Source organism: Corvus moneduloides, chromosome 20 (genome assembly GCF_009650955.1).
Source record: "Corvus moneduloides isolate bCorMon1 chromosome 20, bCorMon1.pri, whole genome shotgun sequence".
NCBI classification, from domain to species: Eukaryota; Metazoa; Chordata; class Aves; order Passeriformes; family Corvidae; genus Corvus; species Corvus moneduloides.
This window is the reverse complement of record NC_045495.1, coordinates 2,551,993-2,576,235: the sequence shown is the minus strand read 5'-3', so window position 1 is coordinate 2,576,235 and position 24,243 is coordinate 2,551,993. Positions and strand designations below refer to the sequence as shown.

Here is a 24,243-nt window from a genome sequence, read left to right as displayed (position 1 = left end):
TACAAAGAATAATTATATTTATGAGATATTGCTCAAACATATATTATTATTGTTACAGCTCAGGGTTAATTACTGGTTTATCAAAACCTGCTGACCTCAGAACTTTTGGTTGTCTAATATTTCTTGTGGCTGCTGATGAAAATGATGGTCTGTTTGTCCCCAGAAGGGTTCCAGGTTGTGTCTCGCCTGTTCTGTCACTCTGGTTTTTTGTCACTGGTGTCTGATTTGGAAACTTTCAAGCTAGGCACCTTTCTGATGTGTTTTTCCTGATGTGAATAAATTCACTGCAGAATACTTGCAGAGCAAGAGATGTTTGTTGTCAAGCAATTATATCAGATGAAACATACAGAAGGGTAATATTTTAGTCTTTTTTTTTTGCTACAGGCATGAATCTGAAGATGAATTCTGGGAATTTAGGGAAGGAAAAAGAAAGGGCTTTTATTTTCTTAACTTTTTTTTCCTTGTCCTCTGTATTTTGCTGTGATTGCTTTGAGTCTGTGAGGTCATCATGGTTGAAGGCATGAAGATGAGGACATTAAAGCCTTTGCCCACTTATGACAATTATTCTGGAGACAAACACAGGTCAGAAGACAAATGTTACGAGCTACCTGTAAGTTCTGGTTCACAAAACAGATGAGAATCCAGACATACTTCTGAACTTGGAAATGAAATTTATTCTCAAGGTAATGGTTGAGCTCATTATCTGCAGCTCTTTCTAAATGTAAAGTAAGGAGTGCAAAGCCCATATATTCTATCTATAACAGCTGACATGTTTTCTGCATTCCTGTGTTTGCCTAAGAAGTCATGGATAATCAATTTGATGTGCAAAATATACTGCATGGATGAATTCTGATACATATCACTTGCCATGGCTGTGCTGTTATGAGAGGCAAAAACTTCCAGAAAGGAAACAGCAAGGAAAATCTGCCTGATAATTTTCTCATCAGTTTTTCTCCAAGGACATATCTGTAGGTGGATTCTATAGACAGTGTTTGGGGGTTTTTTCCCCCCCTGAGTGACTGGTTCGCTGTGTGTCAGTTATTTTCTCTTGCTCTATTAGAAATCAAAGCTACCTTATCACTTCAGTATAAATATATCTGTATTTATATCTCTCTCTATATCTCTCTCCTATAATCCGAACTAGGAAAAGCTAACCTGAAACATTTCATTTTCAGCCTTTGTTATTATTTAAATACATGCTTAAAATGATTTTTTAAATTCCCTACATGTATTACAAATAACTTCCCATCTTACTGGGAAGCAGAATAGGCAGGAACCAGCAGCAGACAGATGTGATTATAAAAGATATTCTGTTTTATAAATAATATTCTGGTTGTAATGAGACTTATGGTCTTAATAAACTCTTAGAATGTTTTCAACACAACCAAGTTAAGTAAGTTTAAAATCTGGTTTTCTAGTTCTAACCCCATCAGATCACTTTTTGCCTTATTTTCGAGGACAATCCCCAAAATTTTTCTTATTTTTAGAGAATTTCTCACAAAATAGAGTAACTCTAGTTCCAGCAAAGAAAAAAGGGAAATTTGTATGGATAAAAAGCATGAATGACAATCCTGATCATGTGGAAAAAATCAATCTGTGAGCTTAGACATAGTTCCATATTAGTCTCCTCCTTTCTTGGAAATCCATATTTTCCCCAGAATATCCAGCAGCATTACGTAGCCTGTCAAAATTTGGCCATAATATTTCATGGAGTTGGTGCATCCTTCTGCTGGAAAGAAACAGCTGGATATTTTGTGTCTTAATGTGACCAATCCACCTCTGTTGTTGTCATTTTAATTGCTGGGGCTGTTTTTTTAAGTCCTCCACAGAAGGTCTTTGTAGTGACAAGCGAAGGGTTCACGCTTCGTAAGCAAACATAAAGAATGCTGCTGCTAATTGGAGAGGGAGTAATGCAGTTATGATTCCATCAACATTTAAGTTACATTGGGAAAGGACACGTTTTTTGTTGTGGTTGTGTTGCCACATAAAATTTTACTCGGGGTGGATTTGGTGGGGAAGGTTTTAGAACAGAAAAGAACTAATCCTAGAATTACAGGGACGGGAGAGATGGAAGTTAAATTGTTCTAAGCTACGTCTACAGTATAAAAATCAGCATTTTGTTACTCTTTCTTTAAAATTCTAGTTCTTAATTGCTGGCTTGTGAAACAGCTTGTCTGTGAAAATGGAAAGAATGGACAGCCTTGAAAAACTCCCTTTCCCCTGCCCTGAAGAACTGCAGCCACAGTGTTTCATGTGGAAGAGGATTCCTCAAAAATCACCAGTTTCCCAAAGGAAGGAGGTTGTTATTTGGTAATTTAGGCCTTGTGAGTGTTTTCTCCTTGATATTCTGCCTGTTGTACCTGTAGCCCTCCCAGTTTCTAAAGTCTGATGGACCTTATGTTAAACCTTGGCTTTTTTCCTGAATTACATTTCCATGGAATATTTGGCTATGGATTAACAGTTTTACAGTTATGTGCCCAAAGTTCTTTCCCTTTAATGCTGATTTTTTTTATATTCACATCTCTCTTCTCAGGTGGACCCTCAGCTTGAGTAGCCCTGGGAGGGCCAAAGGTGCTTCCTTTTCCAGTTCACTGCCTGGATTTTAGAAGATGTCATTTTTTAGCATCTAAACAAGGAAATCACAGCTATTTACATGAGAAGAATCACAGAGATGACAGGGCTTCCCCCCAAAACACTGCCTGTGTAATTGCTGAAGACATTCCAAGCCACTCTAACGAAGTACTGTCTGCCAGTCATTATGTTCTCCTTGGAGGACCATCTGTTGCACTTCAAATATGTAAAGGTCTGCTATCATTTATTGCTCCAAACAAATCCAGGCCTTTGTCTGACGTGCTGGAGCTCCTGAATGGATTCTAAAGGTGGTTTCAGTCACAAAGGGCAAGATACTCCCTTTGGTTGCACTCTAAGTGAAAGGTACTCCTTCAGCTCAAATTTCAGAGCACAGATATACTGATTAAACTGATTTCTGAATGTTTTCAGTTTATTTAGAAATGAATTTTGAACAACAACTATTAAGAATATCTGAAATACATTTTCTCTTAATTCAGCCAGGAGGACATTGGGAGATTTTTGCTCCTGGTGAGCAAATCTTTCCATTGTAGTGGTATCCAGATTTGATATATATTGAGATTGGAATGAAAATTACCTTATTTTAACTAAATTCTTTAATTAGCTTATTTATATCTGAAACTAGTGATTCAAAGAAATAGTAAAAAATAGAGTCAGCAGCTCAAAATGCTCAAACCTTTCTTAGCACATGTCCTTTAAAAGGATGTAATAGTTGGTTGTACAGTCATTATTTATAGGTTAATTAGGATCCTTTCCATGAGTAAAATGAGCAAGATCAGGCATTAAAATATGCTGATTTTTGTTTTTCCTGCTGCACATTTTAAAGAGGCTGTACAATCAGATTGGAGAACATGAGCATTGTATTTCCACAGCAGAAAAGTTCTGTTCAGAGATTTCCAGCCAGAGAAATCCATAACAATTTCTCTCTGATTAGGGAGTGGTCCTATCTTTTTCCCTTTCTCCTCTTTCCCTTCTCCTTCCTGCACAGCAGCTAATGTTCTGGTCAGAAGTAATAATATGTTAGATCTTGAATGTCAGTAGCCCCAGAGATTCTGACAAGACTATTCATGTGCATTCATACGTCTTAAGCAAAGCTGACACTAAAGAGACCAAGAATTCTCATATTCCTCTTTTTATTGCCATGCATTAAACTCAAATCTTCTCTTGGAGACCTCTGCTAGAAATGACATATTCACCATTTGAAAAAGGCATTTTAGCAAGATCTAAACAAAGCAGCTGGACATCAATCTGGCACAGCTCAGAGGCTCCTGTGAAAGCTCCCAGTGCAAAGCTGAACTCTGGTTTACACCTCACAAATGTTGTGAGATAAATACTAATGGGAAGTAAACATTCCTCCTAATCTTTGTAATTTTTTTTTTTTAGTTAAGCTGTTTTTCTAATTTCTTGGAACTAGAGCCCATGTCCTTAAAGGGATACTTGGATTCTGGTAACTTGAGGTAGTTTTTTCCTGAGAAACACACACTGAGTGAATATTCTGCTCTACCTTTTACTCAGGACATATTTTACACACACTTGCAGGATGGTGTACAGCACATGTTGGGGTAATTTTGCAGGGATCTGATTAAGTCATTAAAGCCAGGTAGGCAATTTTGCCAGCAATATTTTTAATCTTCTTTTTTAAAATGGTTTGGTAGTAGTGACTAAGGCAGACTAGGTGACTCTGGGCAGCTCGCCATTTTTAGGTAGTTTAATTTGTTAAAAATTATCTTTCTTCCCACCCAAATCCCCTTGAAACCATTTGGAGAAGAGAACTGTTGAACAGTTGCCAGTAATAAGTCCTGCTGAGACCTCTGTATCCTCCTGACAGAATTGTTGGTGCCAACTGGAGACTGACTGGCACGAGTTTGAACTCTACACTACTTGATATATTTACTGCACATGCACCAATTCCAATAATTACCACCTCTGTAGCTGAAGTTTAAGCACTCGGTCTGCACTTCATATCTCAGGTTGTTGGCAATATGTTCAATCCTATAATCTCAATTTTCTTGGAATAATTAAGTAGAAAAGAAATACTTCAAAAAATTAGGAGACAGAATGGAAATCAGAGGCTGAATAATAGAGTTGTTTGTCATGTTGCTATTGTTAAGCTGCATTTATTTCTAGTTAATCTTTATTTCTAAAAAGGCAGCATCTTCTTTTGCCTGCAGAGATTCACCATGAGATGCTGTAGTCCATTGACTTTTATATTCAACAGCAGAGTATCTCTTGATGTGAATGAAAAAGCAACATGAACTCCTACTTTGTTTGGATGTTTTAAAAATATAAATATTCCTTTCAAAATAAATGCTTTTGACTAGAAGGGGAAATCACACATCCCTTACTTCTTTTGGCTGCATGTTTCCATGTGAGATTGGAGGGATGTAATGCCAGGACTGGCTTTAATTGCCCAGTTTTCCTGGCAATTCCACTGGTTTAAATCTGATGCAATGGGGACCATCTCTCCCCCACCCCTGTTGTCTTTCCAAGAGACTGGTTAATTTTTAAATTGGATCAGCAGCATTTTTTTTAAACTGGTAAAGTTTCTATTACACAAAGATAAACCTTAGACTGAGCACAAACTGACTTGCCTGTAGCTTTCCTAATATGATTGCACTGCACAGAGTAGATACTAAAATTTATATTAAAATTTCTTCATGCAGTTTCCCTCTAGGGAGAGGAAGAGGGAAGGAAAAAGCTTCATGTGACAGATGCTAATTATGCAGCTTAATGCACTTCTGGAAGTTGCAGAGATGAGAACTCTATAAGAACCTATCTATAAAACAGAGCGTGTTTGCAATAGCATTTTTTCCTCTTTTTTTTATTTTTTTATCTGCCTCTTCCCTGTTTTCCAGGAGGTTTTATATCCCAAAGAGTACAAAGGGAAAGCAGTGTCTCAGGTCCAGAATTTGCCAGGCATGGCTATAATTGTTCTCCATTGTGTCTCACTGTTCTGAGGTGCTGTACGTGGAATTGGGACAGCTTCAAGGTTCTGAGTCAGGAAGACTTCTAGTTGATGTGTTAGTTTCCTTTCCTCTTTAGTGGATTATTTTATTAATTCCTTATCCTGTGTTTCGGTTTGCTGGGCAAATTATGTTCTGCACTTGTGCTGGGATCCTATAGAAGGATTTATTGGGATGAATGCGTCAGGACTGATGAACTGGATCCCAAAATGCATTTTATAGAGAAGTGACCTGAGACACACAGAGTTCCTCCAAACTGGGAGGTGCATCCACACCAAACCCAGTGTTAGAAACTAATCCTCTCTTCCAGACACTGAGCTGTGCTGTTAGAAGGAAAATAAATTGATTCCCAACCAGGGAACATTCGATGGTGTCCTGAAATCAGTGGGACATGCAAGAGCCATTGTCCTGGATTTCCAAATCTACCAAATCCCTTTTACCAAATGATTCTTTTTCCTCCTAGCAGTAAATCCATACCAGCTCTTGTGTACTTAATGCCAAATGCTGCTTTCCCTAATTTCCTTCAAATCCTTGGATTTCTCCTTGGGGAGGTGTGACTTGAGAACCTCTCCTGCAGGGACATCTCGGTGGCGCTGGAACTTCCGAGGGGCTTGGCTTGGCCCTGGGCACCCAGGAATGCTCCTCACAGCCCTCGGCTGCAGCCACCGCAGGGAAAACCATCTGTTCCCCTTGGAAAGGGGTTTGCTTCCACCCGGAGCCCTCCCCCCGCATCCCAGCTCCGGCCCCAGCTGCCGTGTTTCGATGAGCACTGAGGGAATGAATCTCCTGCGTTTAAAAATACTCTGCTTCTATTTAGATGAAAAGAAGAATCTTGCTTGCCTACACTGACATACAAAAATAGGCTCAGTGTGAGTAAATCTTCAAAGTTTCTCTTGGTGAATATATCTAGCCTTGCTTTTTTTTTTTTTTTTTTTAAACTTATCATATAAGTTTATTTATAGAGTGTCCTTCTTTCCTCCTACTCTATCAAGACATTTGCAGAAGGTTGTCGCTCGTCTTGTTCAGGAGTCCTGAAATAATTTGCAGGGCCTTTGAAACATCATCGTGTTGCATAGTTGTGATCAACGTGCTGCTGTTGCATGAACATATCATATTTTAATGTGAATGTCAGGTTAGATGAGACATTCAGGGCTTTCTTTTACTTTAGGTGCTTTACACTGGTTTATGTTTTCACTTGAACATTGCAGTAAAAATTCTGCATATAGTAACTTAAAATTTTCCATTCTACATGCAAGGCATTGCCTAGAAAATTATTGTGTAATATGAGAGGATTAGTAAGATGCATACACTTTCCAAACATCTCTTAAAAATAGCTTTCACTGTCACTGTAGCATCTTAATTCTGAATAATCTCACAGTCCTTCTGCAAATCTGTGCATATAGTAACAGAGAAACCACCTACTTTATCCTCTTGAACTGCACAATATGGATCTGGGCATGAAAAAAACTGGGTTTTGGAGTAGGGCTCTGCTTTGGCAGAGAGGCTGTCTGGGGGACTAGTGAGAGCATTAACGCTTGCATTAAATATTAAAGTCAGCTTTCACAATACTTGCTTATCTTTTGAAAAAGGCTCCGAGATCCTTGGTTTGGAATTTGCTCTGTGGTGCAAAGCGCCAGCACAAATCTTGGGAATCCTCTGCCAAGAGGTGGAAGTTGTGGAAGGGGAGCCAAGGCGAGTGTTCCCTGTGCTGGGGGACAGTCTGTGCCCGGACTTTAGCCCCAGGCTGACCAGAGGTGCCCTAGGGTGAGCACAGAATCCCAGGATATCCACAAGGACCACTGACTCCAACCCTTATGGCCCATATGGGGATCAACCTCACATCCTTGGTGCTGATGCCCAGGAATGGATGGGAGCCCTGGCAGGGATAAGGGAAGAGCGAGCCCTTGTATAAATATCTAAATGGGGGTGCCAAAAGAGGGAACAGGCTCTGCTGCGTGGTGCCAATCACCAGAACATGGCACAATAGGCAGAAACTGATGCCCAGGAAGTTCCACCTGAACATGAGGAAGAACTTGTCCAAGGACCAAGCACTGGAGCAGATTACCCAGAGAGCTTGTGGAACCTCCCTCATGGGAATATCCCAGACGTGCTCCCGTGCTCTGTGCTCGGGGCTGACCGTGCCTGAGCAGGGCGCTGTGCCCAGCTGCCCCCACCGCAGCCCTTCCACCCTGACCCGCCCCGCGACCCCGGGAGCCGCGGGCCCGGCCGGGGGCGGGACTCGAACCCGCAGCCTCGACGCCGCCGCCGCGTCGCCGCCCGGCGCAGCCGCTAGATGGCGCCCCCCCAACGAGCAAGGCGGGGGCTCCGCAGCGCCCGGGACTCCCCTGGCGGCCGCGCGCGCCGCCGCACCCGCCTTCCCCCAGCGGCGCCGGCGGCCATGGCGGTGCGCGCCCACGTGACGGCGCGGCGGCCAATGGGAGCGCGGCAGGGGGGCCCCGACCGCCGTCCCTGTGGCCGCCATTAAAGAAAAAGGGTCTCGGAATTACCCGGGAGCCGGATCCGCTCCCGCTCCGGCCATGGGGGACCCGCGCTGAGGCTCCCGCCGCCACAGGATGCCGCGGCCGGGCAGCCGCCGACAGAGGCACCGCTGAGGGGAGGCGACGCGCCGGCGGGGGCTTCGCGGCACCGACTCCGCCAGCAGCGGCAGCGGCGGCGGCCGCCGCGTCCCTGTGTGTCGGCGGCGCCGGGAATTGCGGGGCTCCGACCCCTTCGGGCTGAGCAGAGCCCGGGGCTCGGCCGCCGCCTCCCCGCCCTGCCCAGGAGCCTCGGGGAGGGGGCCCTCCGCCCACCGCCCCCGCGGGGACCCGCACCTGAGGAGAGCGAGCGGTCTCGGGGCTCTCCCGCCCCCCCCAGGACAGACCGCTCCGGCCGAAGACGATCGTTCTTTATATTCCCCCCCCCCCGCGCCTTTTTTTTTTTTTTTTTCTTTCCCCTGTCTTGTTGTTTTTTTTTTTTTTTTCCCTTTTATTTTTAAAGGACCGGCCTCGCAGCTGAGCTGGTCCCTCCCCGCCTCGCCGCCCCCCCGCGCCCGGGGGTCTGGCGGGGGTCGCTTCCCCCTCCCCGCCGTGACTCGGCGCGGTCCGGGCTCCCCTGAAGAGACTTTGCGGGGTCCTCCGGCCCCCGAGGACAGCTGGGGGGGACCAGGCTCCCCGAAGACACTCTGCGATTTACCGCGTCCTCCTCCTCCTCCCCCGAAAAGGCTGGGGATCGGCCTCCCGGAGACTCCTCCATCCTTCCCCGAAGAGACTTCGAGGGTCACCCGCAATTTCCTCCTTCCACCCTTTTCCCCCTCCCTCCTTTCCCCACGGAAAGAATTTTTACCCAGCGGATGATATTTTGGTTTCGCCCTCGCTGCGAAGAGTATTTCGTTTTGGGGAGGGGGGGTTTCCACACGGGAATTTAATCCCCCGCTGGGCTGCTAAGGAGACTTTTGCGGCCTTTCTCTCTCAAGGAATACCTTCCCCCCTCCCCTGCCCCCGCAGATGTTTTTTTGGGGTACACCCCAGGAAATTTTTCTTGCTCTGCCTTTACGAATTCTTCAGACTGGCCTTGCTTCTGGCCCCTGAAGTTTGTTTTTATGATTTTAAATTTTAATTTATTTGGAATATTTTTGGAGCAGGGGAGAAGAATCTGACCCCCCCACACCCTGTTGCCCTCGGACTCCGAAGAGACGAGCCTGGATTTTTCTCTCTCCCACGGCCAATCGTTCCCAGTCATTCCACAATTTGCCCCTTTCTCATCTGATGACTAAAGGAACAGGAGGAAGCGGAGGGGGGGTTCTGGATTAATTGCCCCCGCTGGATTATTTATTTTTTTCCTGCTTCTCTTGCTTGGCATCTGAGAAGAGAGGAAGGAGGGATGTCAACTGATTTTTACCCCTAGCCCCCCTGGATTAATTACCCCATTTTTATTCTCTTGTTGGATCAATTACCCCTTCACCTTACCTCCTCTCCCTCCCCTCCTTATGCGAACGAGAAGACAAGAGGAACAGGGAGGATTTTGATCTTAATCTCCCGTCGTTGGATTACTTACCACCTCCCTCTTTCTGTTCTCCCCTTCCACGGCGGCTTTACACCCCCGTTTGAGCTCCAGAAGACGAGAAAACGTTCTGAGTTCCTCTTTAATTTTTTTTTTTAATTTTTTTTTAAATATATTTTTTACCCCCCTCTCCCATACCTCTCTCTCTCCTCGCGGGTTATTTCCCCTGCCACTATTTCGTGTGCGTGTGTCTGTAAATCCCTTATTTAATTGTATTATTATTTGTGCGTGTGCAGAGCCCCCCTCCCCCTTTCCCTCTCGCTGTCTGTCTCTCCCTCTCTCCCTCTCTCTCTCTCTGTCTGTCTCTTTCTTTCTTGTCGGAGGCTGTGGGATAATGGCGTGTGGGTTGTGGCTGTGAGGATGAGTTCCTGCTTCGTGCCGAACGGGGCCAGCCTGGAGGATTGCCATTCCAACCTCTTCTGCCTGGTGAGTGTCGGCCCCCGGCGCACACACGCCCGGGGCCACCGAGGGAAGGGCTCGGAGCTCTGGGGGAGGGGGAAGGGGCAGTGGAAGCAAAGCAGCCATTTTTAGCAGAGCTTCTGCTGGATGAGCCCTCGGAGTAGGCCCTGCCTGGAGCAGCCAACTCTCCCATGCCCCTCTGGTTCCCCTCCATCGCTGTCTGTCTCGCCTCGCCCCTCCCTCCGCTTTCTTCCTGGATAGTAGCCTCCCTGCAACTCGCCTTTTCCTTCCCTTTCCGTGCCTTCCAACTTTTCCTCCTTTCTCCCTATTCCTGCCTCTGAGCGTGGTATTTCTCGCAGGGGAAGGGATCTGCTGCTCCTGCTCCTCCCAGCCCCACATCTCGGGGAACTTTCTCTTTTCCCTCCCCACTCGTGACATCCCAGGCAAATCCGAGGCGAAGCCTCCCTTCTTCCTCGCTTTTAAACGAATCCCTTTCCCTGCTTGTGTTTATTCTGGAGGGCTGCTTTTGGTGATGCCCTCCCTGTCTTGTGTTTTGATGTGCACCATTTTGTAGTCTTTTTTTAACCCAAGTATCAAATCGTTCACATTGTTGAATTTTGGTTGCTCCGAAAGTAAATTCGATATAACTGGACTGTGATGCAATTTTTTGGTGGCTGTGCTGAGCTGTTTCATCAGCTTTTAATGCAAATGAGCTAATCTTAGCTGCCTGCCTGATATTTATGATTCTAGAGATTGTTACAACAATCCTGTGCCAAGCTGTGGCACTCATATTTTTGGACAGAGGGGAATCTGGACAGCCTGACTGTGTCTGCAGCCTGCATCAGGCCTGCAGCTCCATCTTAATAGTGCAATTTTAAATCTGAAAGTCTTTCTAAAGTAGCAACTGTTGCAGGCAACCTTTCCTCTAAATTGCTCTCCTGCTGAAGGTAGGGAGGCTGCCATGTTAGGTTTAAATGTTGCAGTAATCTTTTGTGTGTTGTCATATTGGGAAGACAAAAAATAGTAACTTCTTCACAAATGCCAGCCTGCCTTGCTCTCCCTTCCCAAAGAGAACCCGGGGCAATGCCTCCCCTACCTGCCTTAAGGTGAGGTGCTCGAGTGAAAAACTTAGTGCTAAAACTTGGTGTTGTGGTGTAGATAATCCAAGAATCGTCTGCTTCCCATTACACAGAGTAGTAACTCTTTCCCTGTGTAAAGTCAAATTAATTTTTGCCTAGAAGGTGGTTTAGTGGATCATAATCAGTGTGGATGCAGGTCTAACGTGTAATTGAATGATAAAACTAGGATTTAAATTCTTGAAATGTGGTGTGAGGAATGAAAAGTATGATAGCTCTCCGTAAAATCGGTGAACATGAGAGCCTTCCTGGGGGAGATACAGAGAATTTTTTACAATGGAGAAACTTATGAATTTTTCCAGAGTGGTAGATGGCTGGAAGAATGTGTGATTTACTGTATCACCTATTTCCATGGAGTAATCTTGGATGGAAAAGGCAGTGTTTGCATAAATAAGCAAAAAGAAAGATGTTCCTTGACAAGGCAAGCGTTCAGGAGATTGGACAGTTGCAGTCTGTGAATAATAACATTGCTCACTTGTCTTTCACTCTTTTACTTTAAATCAAATCTGATTTTTCTCTGTATAACCTTAAAGCTGCAGTGAAAATGAGCAGCTCTTGCTTTACTGCAGTTATTTAATGAGCTATTAAACCAGGATGCCTGATTGTTCCCAGTTTATCTCCTAAGGCACACAAAATTTACCAACATGGTTCCCGTTAAATTCTGGGGGGTTAATCCTCCCTTTCTCCCCGTGCCACCTCCTTGTAGCAGGATGTGCTTGCTTGCTGGAGGTACCTGCAACCTGATTGTTCTTTTCTCTCCCCCAGGCTGATCTAACCGGGATTAAATGGAAGCGCTACGTGTGGCAGGGCCCAACATCTGCCCCCATTCTCTTCCCTGTCACGGAGGAGGATCCCATCCTGAGCAGCTTCAGCCGCTGTCTCAAGGCCGACGTGCTCAGTGTCTGGCGCCGAGACCAGAGGCCTGGGCGCAGGGAGCTCTGGATATTCTGGTGGGGGGATGACCCCAACTTTGCTGACCTGATCCATCATGATCTCTCAGGTAGGAGCTTGGTCGTACCTTCCTGTGGTCACTGAAACATCCTGGTACTCCTGACATCTGTACGAGGTGGAATGTTGTCTCTAGAAAAGAGACATTGCTGTTACCCTCACCAAATTATTACAGCAGTGATCAACCATCGGCTCTGTGTTCAGCTCACCTTGGACTGCTGGATTTTCAAGAAACAGGGGGTTTGCTCCCCACTTGTTTCCTTGAAAAAAACAAAACACAAGCCTGTGAGTTTTGGCAACTACTTCATGAGAAAGCTGTGCTGAAAGCTATGCCTGTGATTCACAAGTGATGGCTTAAACATGTTTTGATAAGATCCCTTTGGGATCTTGGGCAATTAGAGTTTTCAAATTCAAATAGTAAAGTTCATTTTATTATGTAATAACTGTAGAGATCTGGGCAGCTCTTGAACCATTTGGAATTGTTTTGGTTGGAATTCACACCATCAGTGAGAAGCCATCAGTCAGAAGGAGGCACCTGGAACTAACCAGCTGTTTCCATGCAAGAATCTGTAAACCTTCAGTTTTTATGATTCCTCTTCCCCCTTTTCCTGGTGCTCTGAACCTGCTTTCAAACCCAGCCTTTTGAAAGACTGACAATATTTGTATTTCTCAATAATGTTGTAGTTCAAATTTGGCACCTTCCTTTGGAAATGTTTACTTGTTGAGCTCAATTCCCCACGTAGATGGTTTCCAGCTGCTTATCAGCAAGGTGACGGAGTTAGATATTTAAATTGGGTGAGTCTAAAGGTGAGACTAAACTAATTCTAGGGAAGAAAAAAACCAACCAACAAACACATCACTCTAATTTCCTTTCAAATAATGTACAGTATTCAGATTACTGAAGTGTAAAATGAGACCAAGGTTTGGTGACCTGGTAACCAGAAATTGTTAATGCTGCCTGTGTGTGTGGATAAGCTGGAGAACAAACAGGAGTTTAAAGTGCCACTGAGGAAGTTGATTTGAAACAATTTAATAACGTGTGGAATTTTCATACAAAAATACTGTGATCTGGAAAACAATTGACGCACTGAAATGATGTTTACTTCTTTGAATAGTTGACTTCAAAGATTGGGCTGTTGCTCCTATTCCTGTCTGTCCTGGAACTACAAACTTTGCATTTTAAATGGCACTTACACTGGAGTTTGCTTGATGTTTTAGTGCATTTAAGGCTTCCTTATTTTGACCTATAAATAACCTCAGTTTTGACCTGCAGGGAACATCCTTTGTGTGTCTGAGATCTAACTTAGACCCAGTGCTTGGTGTTTTTGGCCTGGGCCTGCCCTGAGCCAAGACCAACACTTGTGTGGAAGGACCTATGTGAATTTTGTGTGCTTTTGGCTGTGGGATTAAATCAAGACAAGTACGTTTTGAATGGGAAATCCAATGAAGTTTAAGCCATTTGGAAAGTGCAATTTTGTGCTACCTAACCATTAAAATTATTTGTTTGAGCAACTTTCTTTGCCTTCTGTTGAATCTGTCTCCTGGTGATTTAGCACAGAGGGACCTTTTGAAAACAGTGGTGGTTTGTAGCTGGAGTTTGAGATCAGCATCTTGTTTGTGCTTGTACAGAATTACCCTTTTGCACAGGCAGATAAGCAGGTATCATCCCAGGGACTTACCAATTCTTAACCTCTCTTAGGGTATAAGGGAGAGATAGTGGAGGATTAGGGTCTCCCAGCCATGTCTTTGGGTATTTTCTGTGTTCAGGTCACCTGTGGGTGCCTGTGCTTCCACAGAGCTGTTCCACACGTGTTCTGTGTAATGCTGGTACTCCTGAGGCTGTCACCTGTGTCTGGGTGTGGGTTTGTCTGACACCTTGGGATTTGCAGACACGTTTTTGTCCTCTTTTAATGGAAAAGAGACATCATAATCTGTGAGTGTGTGTGAGGCTCTTCTGGCCAGGAGTTGATACAGATCCTCATCAGATGGATTGTAGAGGAGGTGGCTGAGGGGATGCCCACATCTGCACTTTTTCTCTTTGCTGTTACACAAAATCTTAACGTGGATCTCATAGAAGAGAGAATTATGGCTGAACCCAAACAATGTTATCTGACCTTTGTCGTAGCCTAATGGATTTTTTCATCGGTGGACAATTTCTACTGGTAATTCACACTGCCTTGTTCTCCCAATGATTGCTTGTAACATTTTCAATGGGAATGATAAATGACTTCTTAGCACAGGCTTGTTACCTGCAAAATTGATTGGAAATTGTTTGCTGCTGGAGGTTGAGGTGTTGCCTCATTTAGAAGTTTGCTGCTGGATAGGTGAAGGATTGTCCTGGAGGATGGAGAGAAGGAGCAGTTTGTCCCTTAGTGCCTTTGGACAGATTTCTCCTGGGGAAGGGGCCCTTGAGAGAGCCCTGGTTAAGAAATCTGCCAGAGCCATGTTAATAACTCTTGGTTCTGGCTCCCTTTGGTATGAAATTCTGCCTGTTAAAGAGAGGTTGGTATTTTGACAGTTTGTGACTTTTTTGGTGATGTGTAGTTCCAGTGAACAATGGGTGTTCAGTGACTGGAACACATCTTGGTTATCAGCCCTGGGGGATTTGAAAAATGTCAGCCTTCCAGAACCCTTTTGTCCCCTTCCCAAGATCCCTCCAAAAGGGGATGTACAGGGTTGTGAATGTACATCTATGTTGAAAAAATAAATGCTATCTCTGTGTTCAGCTGTACCTTCTAGAAGTTCACTCTCTGCCCTGGAGTCGCGTTTGAATCCTGCTCATGGCTGTGTTGGAGCTCTCATTCCAAGCCTTGGCTAAGTGTCTTGTTGATGGTCAGGGATTGTTGTTGCCTGGGGGCATGTCAAAAGGAGACTTGTTCAGAGATGCTGATTGATCAGGAATATTGACTTCACTCAATCATTTTTTTTTTTCCCTTCCCTAGGAACCTACTTACTGTACATACAGCCGAAAAAACAGAGGTCTATTTCTAACCCAACGTAGCTAGAGGCAGACAGAAGTTAGTGAAATGTTATTTTAGCCTCTAACAACCTCAAAGGTTATGTTTTTGTTCTGACGGTGAGGCTTGATTATAGTAATTCTTGCAACTCAAACCTTAAAGTAGGATATCTCTTCCAATTTCAGAAGGCAATGGTCTCTCACTGCTCTGATCAGCAGTTGTTTTATTAGAAAGGTTCTTTCTTATTTTCATGTGGCTACCTCTACACTTGGATTATTTTTTTTTAAATTGACTGTAGATGATTTTAAACCTGAGAACAGTCGGGTATGAATTATGTACAAGACATAGTCCCAAGGAAATGGTCACAATTTGATTAATGCTGGGATAGGGGAATGCTGCTATATGGCTTTGACCTTCAAATTGCATCTTTTAAATGGTGAGCTCAAGATGCATCTTTTTCATTCTGGTGTCTATTAGATTTGGTTAATTTACTTTAAAGAGTTGTCTGTCATATATGAAGATAATCAGTTTTTGTTTGCTGAACAATCTTGCTCATGCTTCTGTGAGGGGGAAATGTATAAAAATATTGCTGGTTGGATGAGATCTTGGAAGAATCCTGATGCTTGTTTGTGTGGTAAAAACAGTCATGGCACCAAAGACTAATATGTGTTGTGTAGTTCTTGATGCATGTGCATTATAGATCAAATCCCTGTCCCCAAAAAATCAGTGAGATTGTGCTGATGTCAGCACTGAGTGTCTCATTACTCCAGGACAATGGAAACCAGAGGATGAGCCAGTTATCATTCCAAGGGGCTGCAAACCCTGCCAGTTGCAAGGAGTTGGCAAAGGCAGCTTGGAAAAGAGTTCAGCCAGTGATGCTTTTTTAAAATAACTATTGCTCCCTAAGATCGTTTAACTCCTACAGGAAAAAAAAAAATACAAAAGGAAAGGATGCTTTTAAAAACATTTTGCACCTGATGTGAGCACGGTGAGCTGCAGCCCCTTGTCTGGGAAGGATCTGTGTGTTCTGTGTCAGTCAGGAGAGGCATTCCAAGTGTTCTTGCTGCATTGATGCTTCAGCATTTCTTTAGTCCTCCATGTTAGAGATGTAGCCACTTAAGCAAAACTGCTGATAAGCATTATGCAAAAATTACTGGAGCAGTTTTATCAAACTTCTGTGACGTGCTGTGAGCTCAAAGGTGACAAAGATTTAACTTTTTTCCCCCCTTTTCTTTCTTGACCAACATGTGTGTGAAATCTCTGTGGAGTCAGGTGAAAAATGCTTTGTCACAGGCAGTGAGGATTTGGCATCATGTCATGTTGGTTGTGTGAACAATGTCACATGCATAATGACCTGGATAAATCAGAACAATGAAATATGTTACTTACACTGTTACATGTACCTGCATATGGAATTACTCAGTGAAGGAGGAGGTTGCTGGATCATTTAGCTGGCAAGTTCCTCAGCTTTTCTTGTGGCAGTGTAGCCCAGAGCAGCCAAACTTACACCCCACAAAGAGTGAGGGAGAGCAGTTACCTTGTTATCCTTTTAAACAGCCGTGGCTACACTCTTACAGAAAGGTTCTACTTTTAAATTGTCAGTTTTTAGAAAATATTCTGCTGGGTAGAGAGCATAAAACCTCTATGTGTGATACTGGTAAAGGGCAAGCAGCACAAAACCTAACCTGGAATGGTGCTGAGTATTTTCAGTGTGGTATTTTGGACAGTTTGGGTATCCAGAGTCTTGTATTGAGATTCTGTTCAATGACTGGAGAAAAGAGATACCACTCTATTAGGAACAAACTTCAGTTGTCTTACTCAGATTCTTAAATTGATATTTTAAAATTGTATTGGTCTCCTTTTTTCCTGCAAAATCTGTTGCTTCTCACTTGTTTCATAAGGGATGTAGGCCCTCAAAACAGTATTTCAGTAGCTTTGCTGTGTAAGTCTCACTTTGAGCAATTTAAGGTATTTCAAAAATCTGTTTTTTAAATAGAAAAGTTTTACTCAAAGTGTTTCTGTCATATCGTTACAATATTGTGTACTGCAGCAATTTCACATTGCTTTGCTTATTTACTTCCCTTGGAATCTGAGGTTTATATAGGAAACTTAATCGTGTATATCAGGTTTGTCAGTGTTTTTATAACTGGCAAAGTCACATAATGGCAAAAAGGGAGCCTGTGAGGTAAGAAATGCTTCCAAAAGACAAGTCTCAATCATGATATGAAAGAATGGATTTTTTCATAAATCCTGTGTAATTGAAGTAATTGAGGGGGATTGTAGTCCAAAGTGGAGGCTTTGTTTCTTTGCATAGTTTATTTTAGAGGTTCATTGAGCATTAGGAAGATATTTTCAATGGTGTGGTAAACACTCAGCCTGTGTGAGAACTGGTGCTTACTGGTGGTCTGTGTGTTAAAGGAAGGAGGGAAATCCATGTTCTTAAAAGTCTTGTTAAAAATTGTATTTTCAAGTCTCTGTATTTACAATATAGATTTGTCATTATATAATATATATATTACTTCTTAGAAATCCTTGATTAATAAATTTGGCTAAAGATCTGTGAATAACAATAGGCTTTAAAAAACTGACATGAATTAAATTGTAAGGTTTAAAGATACTCCTTTTTCAGAATTCACTAAAAATTGCAAGAGTTTTATATTCTCAGGGTGCTCCAAATTTTTTCTTCACTTCTCCAAGAGCAGCACACAGACAGAAGGGCGTAATCAGTAAAAATGAACTTTACTGGTTCAGGTTAACTGTAGGAAGAATGGAAAGGAGAACATAGAAGTACTGAAGGCAAGTGGCCTCCAATAAAATTGGAAATATCAAAAAGGTGCTGACTGAAAAAGTTTATTTATGTGTAGCATGCAAATTGCTTTTTCCTGGCCATTGTTTCCATAAATTCCTCATTCCCTGATAATTTTTAGCTTCATTTGAGGAAAACTGTCTAATATGTGATATAAAGAGAGAGGGAGCAGTGGGATATGGGTATAAATTGTTTAATGGAGTGACATAAAGATAAGTGTGCTGGGGAAGAGTTGAGTGCTTTGGACAGCTGAGAGAACTCATCAAAAATAAAGTACTTGTAACCTTCAGGTTGCCAGAGCACTTTTGTGGATAACACTTGTCCATAGTGAAATTGTGGCTTAGCACCTTTTGAAAATGAGCCAGCAACTTATTTTGGTTTGTTACCATTATCAGATTGAACATTTGAATTTATTGTTTAAGGAAGATTAGAAGACAAAAGTGCCTCTTCCTCTCCCCCTCTTTTAATGAATGGTTTGCTGTGTACAGTTTTCTATTAAGTGGGAGGGGTTTTCTCATGTTGAGAAACAACAGTTTGAATTAAGAAGAAAAATAGTTGGCAGATGTGAGCAGATGTCATGTTTGCTTCTCTCCACCACTAAAAATGGGGGAAGGGGAATGACTAAATAGATTTCAGAAAGTCAGAGAACACTTACTGCTGGGTTTTTTGCATGAATTTGAATAATGTTCTGAAATGAGGGTTTCTTGAACTGACAGCTTCTTTTACCTTCCCTTTCTGTGGCAAGGTGCACTTCAGTCAGAACAGGTGGTCCGGGTTTGGATCCTGGTGAGCAAACATTGGAGTTTTAATTGTGATTTCCATCTCATGCCTTACATTTTCCCCACATAACACACTCAACTAAGGACTCTCTGGTTCAGTAATAATCTAAGGGAGGAGAGCTTTCAAGAGTTACATCTTGAGGCAAGTTCTTGCCTGGAAACTTGCTTGTAACTTGGTGGTCAGCACAGCTGATCACAGTAAATGAAGCACCTGAGTACAGAGAATGGAAACCTCTCCTTTGTTTCCACAGTGTGACCATCAAAACACTGTCACTTCAGTCTCTGCAATTTCGGCATCTTCTGTGGCATTGCTACACTAATATGCCAAAACAAAATTAGGCATAGAACTGGAATTAGCTCCTTCCATTCCCTCTTCTAGAAGGTCGTGGATGCAGGGGATGTGCTTGGAACGATTCCTTGAAATGACAAGAGCCATGTACAAACCAAGTCCGTAACCTTTGAAATGGTGTGGAGTTTATTGTGCAGGTAAAGTCCAATATGACTGAGCTCTGGAGTTAATGTTTGCTCTGCTGAGCTGCTTTTTGGCCCTGCTCTGGAGCAGAGTTGCTGCCTGTGGGACAGGGCTGTGCCTGGGCATCCACCAGAGCTGGAGCTGGGGAACAACCTCTGTGCTTGGCACTGGCACTTTACACCCTTTGACTTTGGACTTTTGTTGCTTTTTGTTACAAGAGTGGTGTATGATGTTTCTTTAGTGAGTTACTGTGTTATCTTGTAGCTTTGCAGTTTTTGAAAACAAGCTTTTGCTGAACTCCAGGCTGGAGTAAGGTGGTAGGGTGGGAAAGGCGTGGTGAGGTCTCTGCTTTGGGAAATGCTGCTCCTTGTTTTTCCTTGTCTTACCCAGAAACTTATTTCATGGAATGATTCATCTGTAATGATGCACACCTCCTCTTTTATAAATGATGGGGCAGGTCTGTTTATTCTTATTCTGTCCCTCAGAGTTACCGGGAGTAACTTTCTTCTACTCACAATACTGCTCTTGTGTGAAAATGTACTTTTGCCTGTGTGGAATATAGCAAAACACAAACATGGTCACCACATTCTGGTTCCAATAGCATTGAAATTCCCTTCTCTGTCATCCTTGTCTTAAATATGGTTTATTGTAATAATCTGTAAGGTTTTTTTCCTAATTAAAACTCTTAGGTGTCTGGTTTTCTAGATGCTCTCTAATTTAAGGATACCGAGACTTTAGTTAATAATATTGCAACCTTTTAAGCTTGTAAGTGGCTTCCAGAGAAAGGTGAAGGGGCTTATTTCCAAGGAGGATTTAAAATGCAAGGACTTGGCTGCGTTGCTGAGGTTTTCTGACCATGGAGCAAAGCAGTGGAGCCAAAATGCTCTGTGAAGGAGAGGTGAGCAGGCAGGGCACTGCTGTCAGACCTGTGGTGCTGAAGCAGAGCTGGACTCAAGCTCCAGTCCCTGGAGATGTGCAGGGACAGTGAATGTGACAGATGAGCAACCTGTTCTCACGTTGGGCTCTGTGTGGAGGTTGGAGCAACGACCTCCACAGGTCCCCTCCGACCTAAATTATTCCATGACTATCCAGAGACTGGAGTAAAAATATGTCTCCTTATCTATGTCAGACAAACTTCTCATCTCTGCTGCTACCTGGAGTATAAAAGCAATGGCATTTGAAGAGTAACTCTGCTAGGTTAGTCCAAGGATACCAGGAGCAGATCCTTAGGGATAGATGTAAAACACAAAATATGAGGAATTAGAGCCATAAAGGTAAGATCTGACTGCCAGTGGTTTAAGGACAATATCTCAAGCTTTATTATATTATCCTCCTTATTAGTGTTGCTGGGGATGAGTGATATCAGATGTATCCTGAGAGACATCCCAGGAACTTCCAGGTGTTCCTTGTTTTACCTGGGTAAGGGAATTCTAGTGCCAGTGCAGCTCTTGGGACCAGTGCTTGTGCTTTGAGGGCCTCTAGACCCCGTTCAAACGCTGAGTAGGAGCCAGAGTGGTGGAAGAGTTTGCAGTTTCTTGTCATAAATCTTGCTTTTCCATTTGGCAAATCAACTTGGCTTGTGCAAGTTGCATTCCATGCCTGTGTTTGATTTGTGGGGCACAGAAGATGTCAGTGTTTGACTTCAGAATCCCACTGGTAGGAACTGGGCTTTGTCTTGCTGATTTTTCTCTTCTGTGTGTACACCAGAAAGTAGGGCTAGGCTGCTTAAATATCTTCATTTTTAATGTTGAATTAAAGAGATTAATGACAGTTTTGAGTCTTCTGAGGAGACTCAGATTGCTCTTACCAATATTCTGAATCTGAGTATTTTTTGTCATCTCTAGTAAATTGTTGATCATTGAGGGTCAGTTGATTGCTGACTTTTGTTCCCAGCTTTCCTCAGTCAGTGCTGCTCAAAAGACACCAGGATATGTTAAAAGTCTGTCTTTGGGAAATTTATTTTTAAGCCTAATTGTCACCTAACTCTGCAGGATGAGTAATTCAGACTACCCAAAACACGAGCCACTTCACAGACAGATCACACAGTGCTTTTGCAGGCTGAAATATGTAACGTGCTGGTGCTACTTGTTTCCTTTTGTGTACAAATAACTTGAATCTTCTTTCCTTGTGGGGGCTGAGATATTTTTATAGCTGATCACTTTTAGCAGCTCTGTTATAAAGTAAGTAGAGTTATCTGAACATTACAGGCTGGTTTTGGTTGCATGTTATGCTGTGAATATCTTAAAAACTTGTGGGAGAGAAAAGGGCATTGTGATATGTCTGAAATAAGAGGATGGAATTCAGTGCTGATTTCTGTTTTCCCTGTGCCTTGCAGAAGAGGAGGATGGGGTTTGGGAGAATGGGCTCTCCTACGAGTGCCGCACTCTGCTGTTCAAAGCCGTGCACAACCTGCTGGAGAGGTGTCTGATGAACAGGAACTTCGTCCGCATCGGCAAATGGTTTGTGAAGCCTTACGAGAAAGATGAGAAACCCATAAACAAAAGGTAGGAGGCTTTATTTTGCTTTATTAGAGAAGTTGGAGGGTCTATTCTTTGTGATAGAAGAAAGGTTTAATTAAGAGACTCCTGTGTATGATTTATTCTGGAGCCTGGGTCTCTGCTCTTTCTTATTTTTCTGCCTTTTTGGAGTTCTTCAAAACTTTCTTACAATGGAAGGAAGTAATGCTAAATGTGGTAAACAATATCCTCTGTGCTGGTGCCCATGTCCAGACCACGGATAATGGGGAGGTTGGGAAAGAAGGTAGAGCCTTCTAGAAAGCAAGAAAAAGATACCTGAATGAAGAGATACCTGCCCTGGACCTGCAGGTTACTGGGACTAATTCTGCCAGCAAACACCAAGAAAGACTCATTGTAGAGAGCTCTTTGCAGATCCCACCTGAGCTTTGGATAAATTGCATCCTATGGGAGATGCTGAGCGTTTGGAATGTCAGCTCCTGGTCAGAAAGAGGGTGGTGTCTGGGAATGCTGGTGTTAAAAGAATCCATGTGGCCTCCACACTGAGGGGGAGGAGGGCAAGGAGAGAATTTTTGATCTAAATTGGAAGGACTTCTTCTCATGGTTCTAATGTGGTTTGACACGGTCTATGTTGCCTAGCAATAAATAATGAAATGAATAAAAACTAGGTTAGCTGGAACAAGTTTAATCGCTGTTCCCAAATCAGCTTTTAAAATCCAAAGTAATTTAAAGCTTAGATGATGGGGTTTTTTGTGTGGCTTTTTTGTGTGTGTGTGTGTTTATGTATGTGTTAAATCTTGCATGCAGGAAATTTTAAGATCAGTGGCTTTGCTTTTTGGGTGTGGAGTTGGCCATTGTTGGCATCTTCTGCAATAAATTTAAACTTGAAAGAAATTTAGAGGCTGTTTTGGAGCAAAAGAAGCAGAAGCACATGTTTGTGTGTGTTTCTATTAGTAGTTGTGAACTGCTGCTTTTAATTTATATATAAACTTGTCCTTTAGTTCCAGGCATTTCTTTCTCCACCCTGGCCAGGGCAAATGTTTCCTCTCCAGGGTGTCCTTGCCCATCCATTTTTTTCCTGTGTGTTGTTGCTATAAATCAATAGTAAGAAGTTTACTTTTAACTATTTTGGCCAATATCGTGTTGGCACAGTCTGGGCTTTCCTCCTTTGAGGAACTGGTTTACCAAACTGCGATTTTAAACTAGCATTAGTTATGTCATGGATTGTCTTGGAGTAATTCTGTAAAGCTCTCTAGAGCAGCTGGAAAAGCTGATGAAAGCTTTTAAAATAAAATAGCAGTGTTTGTTTAATTTGGAGGCTCTGCTTCTTTTTTAAAGAAGGTCAGAATATCAGCATGCTTGATGAAAATAACTGAAGGAATTGTGTGCTTACTCACACAATTTCATAATGTGTAGCCCAGAGCTACTGGAAAAATATGTAAAAAGCTTTGGCAGATCTGTGTAAGATATTTTATTGTTGAGAAATTTCAGTATTTCTTACCAGATAGCTCGATACCATGTGATGCTCCGAGCACTGGCTTTTATGGAATGAAGTGGGGGGAATGGTTAACAGATGTGTATTCTCGTGGCAAATTTGGCTCATCCCTTCCAGGAATATCTAGAATTGGGATATTCTCTGCTCTCAGGAAAGTTGGGCTCTTCAGAGGTGTCACTTCAGGCCTGTGGGAGAAACCCAAACACTGCCATGGGTGCTTTGTGATGCCACCTCTGTAGCTCCAAAGTCTGGAACACTCTTCTAGTAAAAGGAATATTTCTCTCATGGCAAAAGTTAAATGTGACACTGCAGCAAACCCCACATAAAGAGACTTGCAGCCAGCCTGGAAAAAGCTCTGAATGTTGCACCTAGGGTGCTGATATGTTTCCTACCAGACAGTTGGTCTAGAACTAACAGAAACTAAACCTTAATACAACCTCTGCATATTTTTCATTCCTTAGGATCCATTTAATCAGCCAAACCTATACAAAGTTTATAATTTCTTTTGTAGATGTGGCTGACTTAATTAAAAACCAAACTAAACTCCCAACAGCCCCTCTTGTGTTTGTGAGTACTGATGCACATATCTTAAGAATCAGTTTTGAAGCTGTATTTTTGTCTTTCATCTCATATTACTTGTGGTGTCTTTGGGACTGTTCTTTGCATTAAGGTTCAGAAACCCTGTGAAGGAATTCCTGTGCCTGTGTAATTTGAGGTAATTCGGTATCCTGGGGATGTGAAGTTTGCTACCAGCGTGCTTTGGATCATAATTTATCTCACCCTGCACTTTGGGGCTTGGCCAGCCACTCTAGAGACTTGTTCCCCATGTTTTACAACTGCAGATTTCAATCAGGTTGGTTGTTCTTGATGGAAATCTTTAGTTTCAAGGAATTTGACTGGAAATGGAGCAGTCAGTGCCCTTGGTATGGAGGTGACTCCTTCCCCTGGGCTTTCTGGGGCTGTGGCTGAGCGACCTGCGGGACCTCAGCCCTGCTCTGTCCCCCTCTGTCCCTTTGAAGGATGTGCAAATAGAGCTGTTTCTTTCATTTGAAGCTGATCCCGTCTGGATTTTTCCGAGTTCTGTTTAAAAGCATGGGCTTCCAGAACGGGAGATTTTCTGTGCTCTGCTCTCCCAACAATAGCCGTCGGTGGTGGCGCAGCAGCCA

General features: G+C 43.0%; 1 protein-coding gene and 1 long non-coding RNA gene across 2 annotated transcripts in view; both read left to right on the top strand.

Annotated features, from left to right (window-relative positions):
- The first annotated feature begins 485 nt into the window (after positions 1–485).
- Positions 486–7,118, top strand: LOC116453798. The gene is made up of 3 exons (XR_004243939.1): positions 486–683; positions 2,144–2,324; positions 2,534–7,118. It is a non-coding gene; the product is annotated as an uncharacterized LOC116453798 (long non-coding RNA).
- Positions 7,119–8,009: 891 nt separating this feature from the next.
- The window catches only part of MED13 (mediator complex subunit 13), a 54,331-nt gene continuing 38,097 nt past the window's right edge, over positions 8,010–24,243 (top strand). Inside the window, exons 1-3 of the mRNA XM_032129654.1 lie at positions 8,010–10,037; positions 11,912–12,146; positions 21,444–21,612. Of these exons, the coding sequence (XP_031985545.1) occupies positions 9,972–10,037; positions 11,912–12,146; positions 21,444–21,612 (470 nt within the window). The 5' untranslated portion in view covers positions 8,010–9,971. The remainder of the gene's footprint in view (positions 10,038–11,911; positions 12,147–21,443; positions 21,613–24,243) is intronic.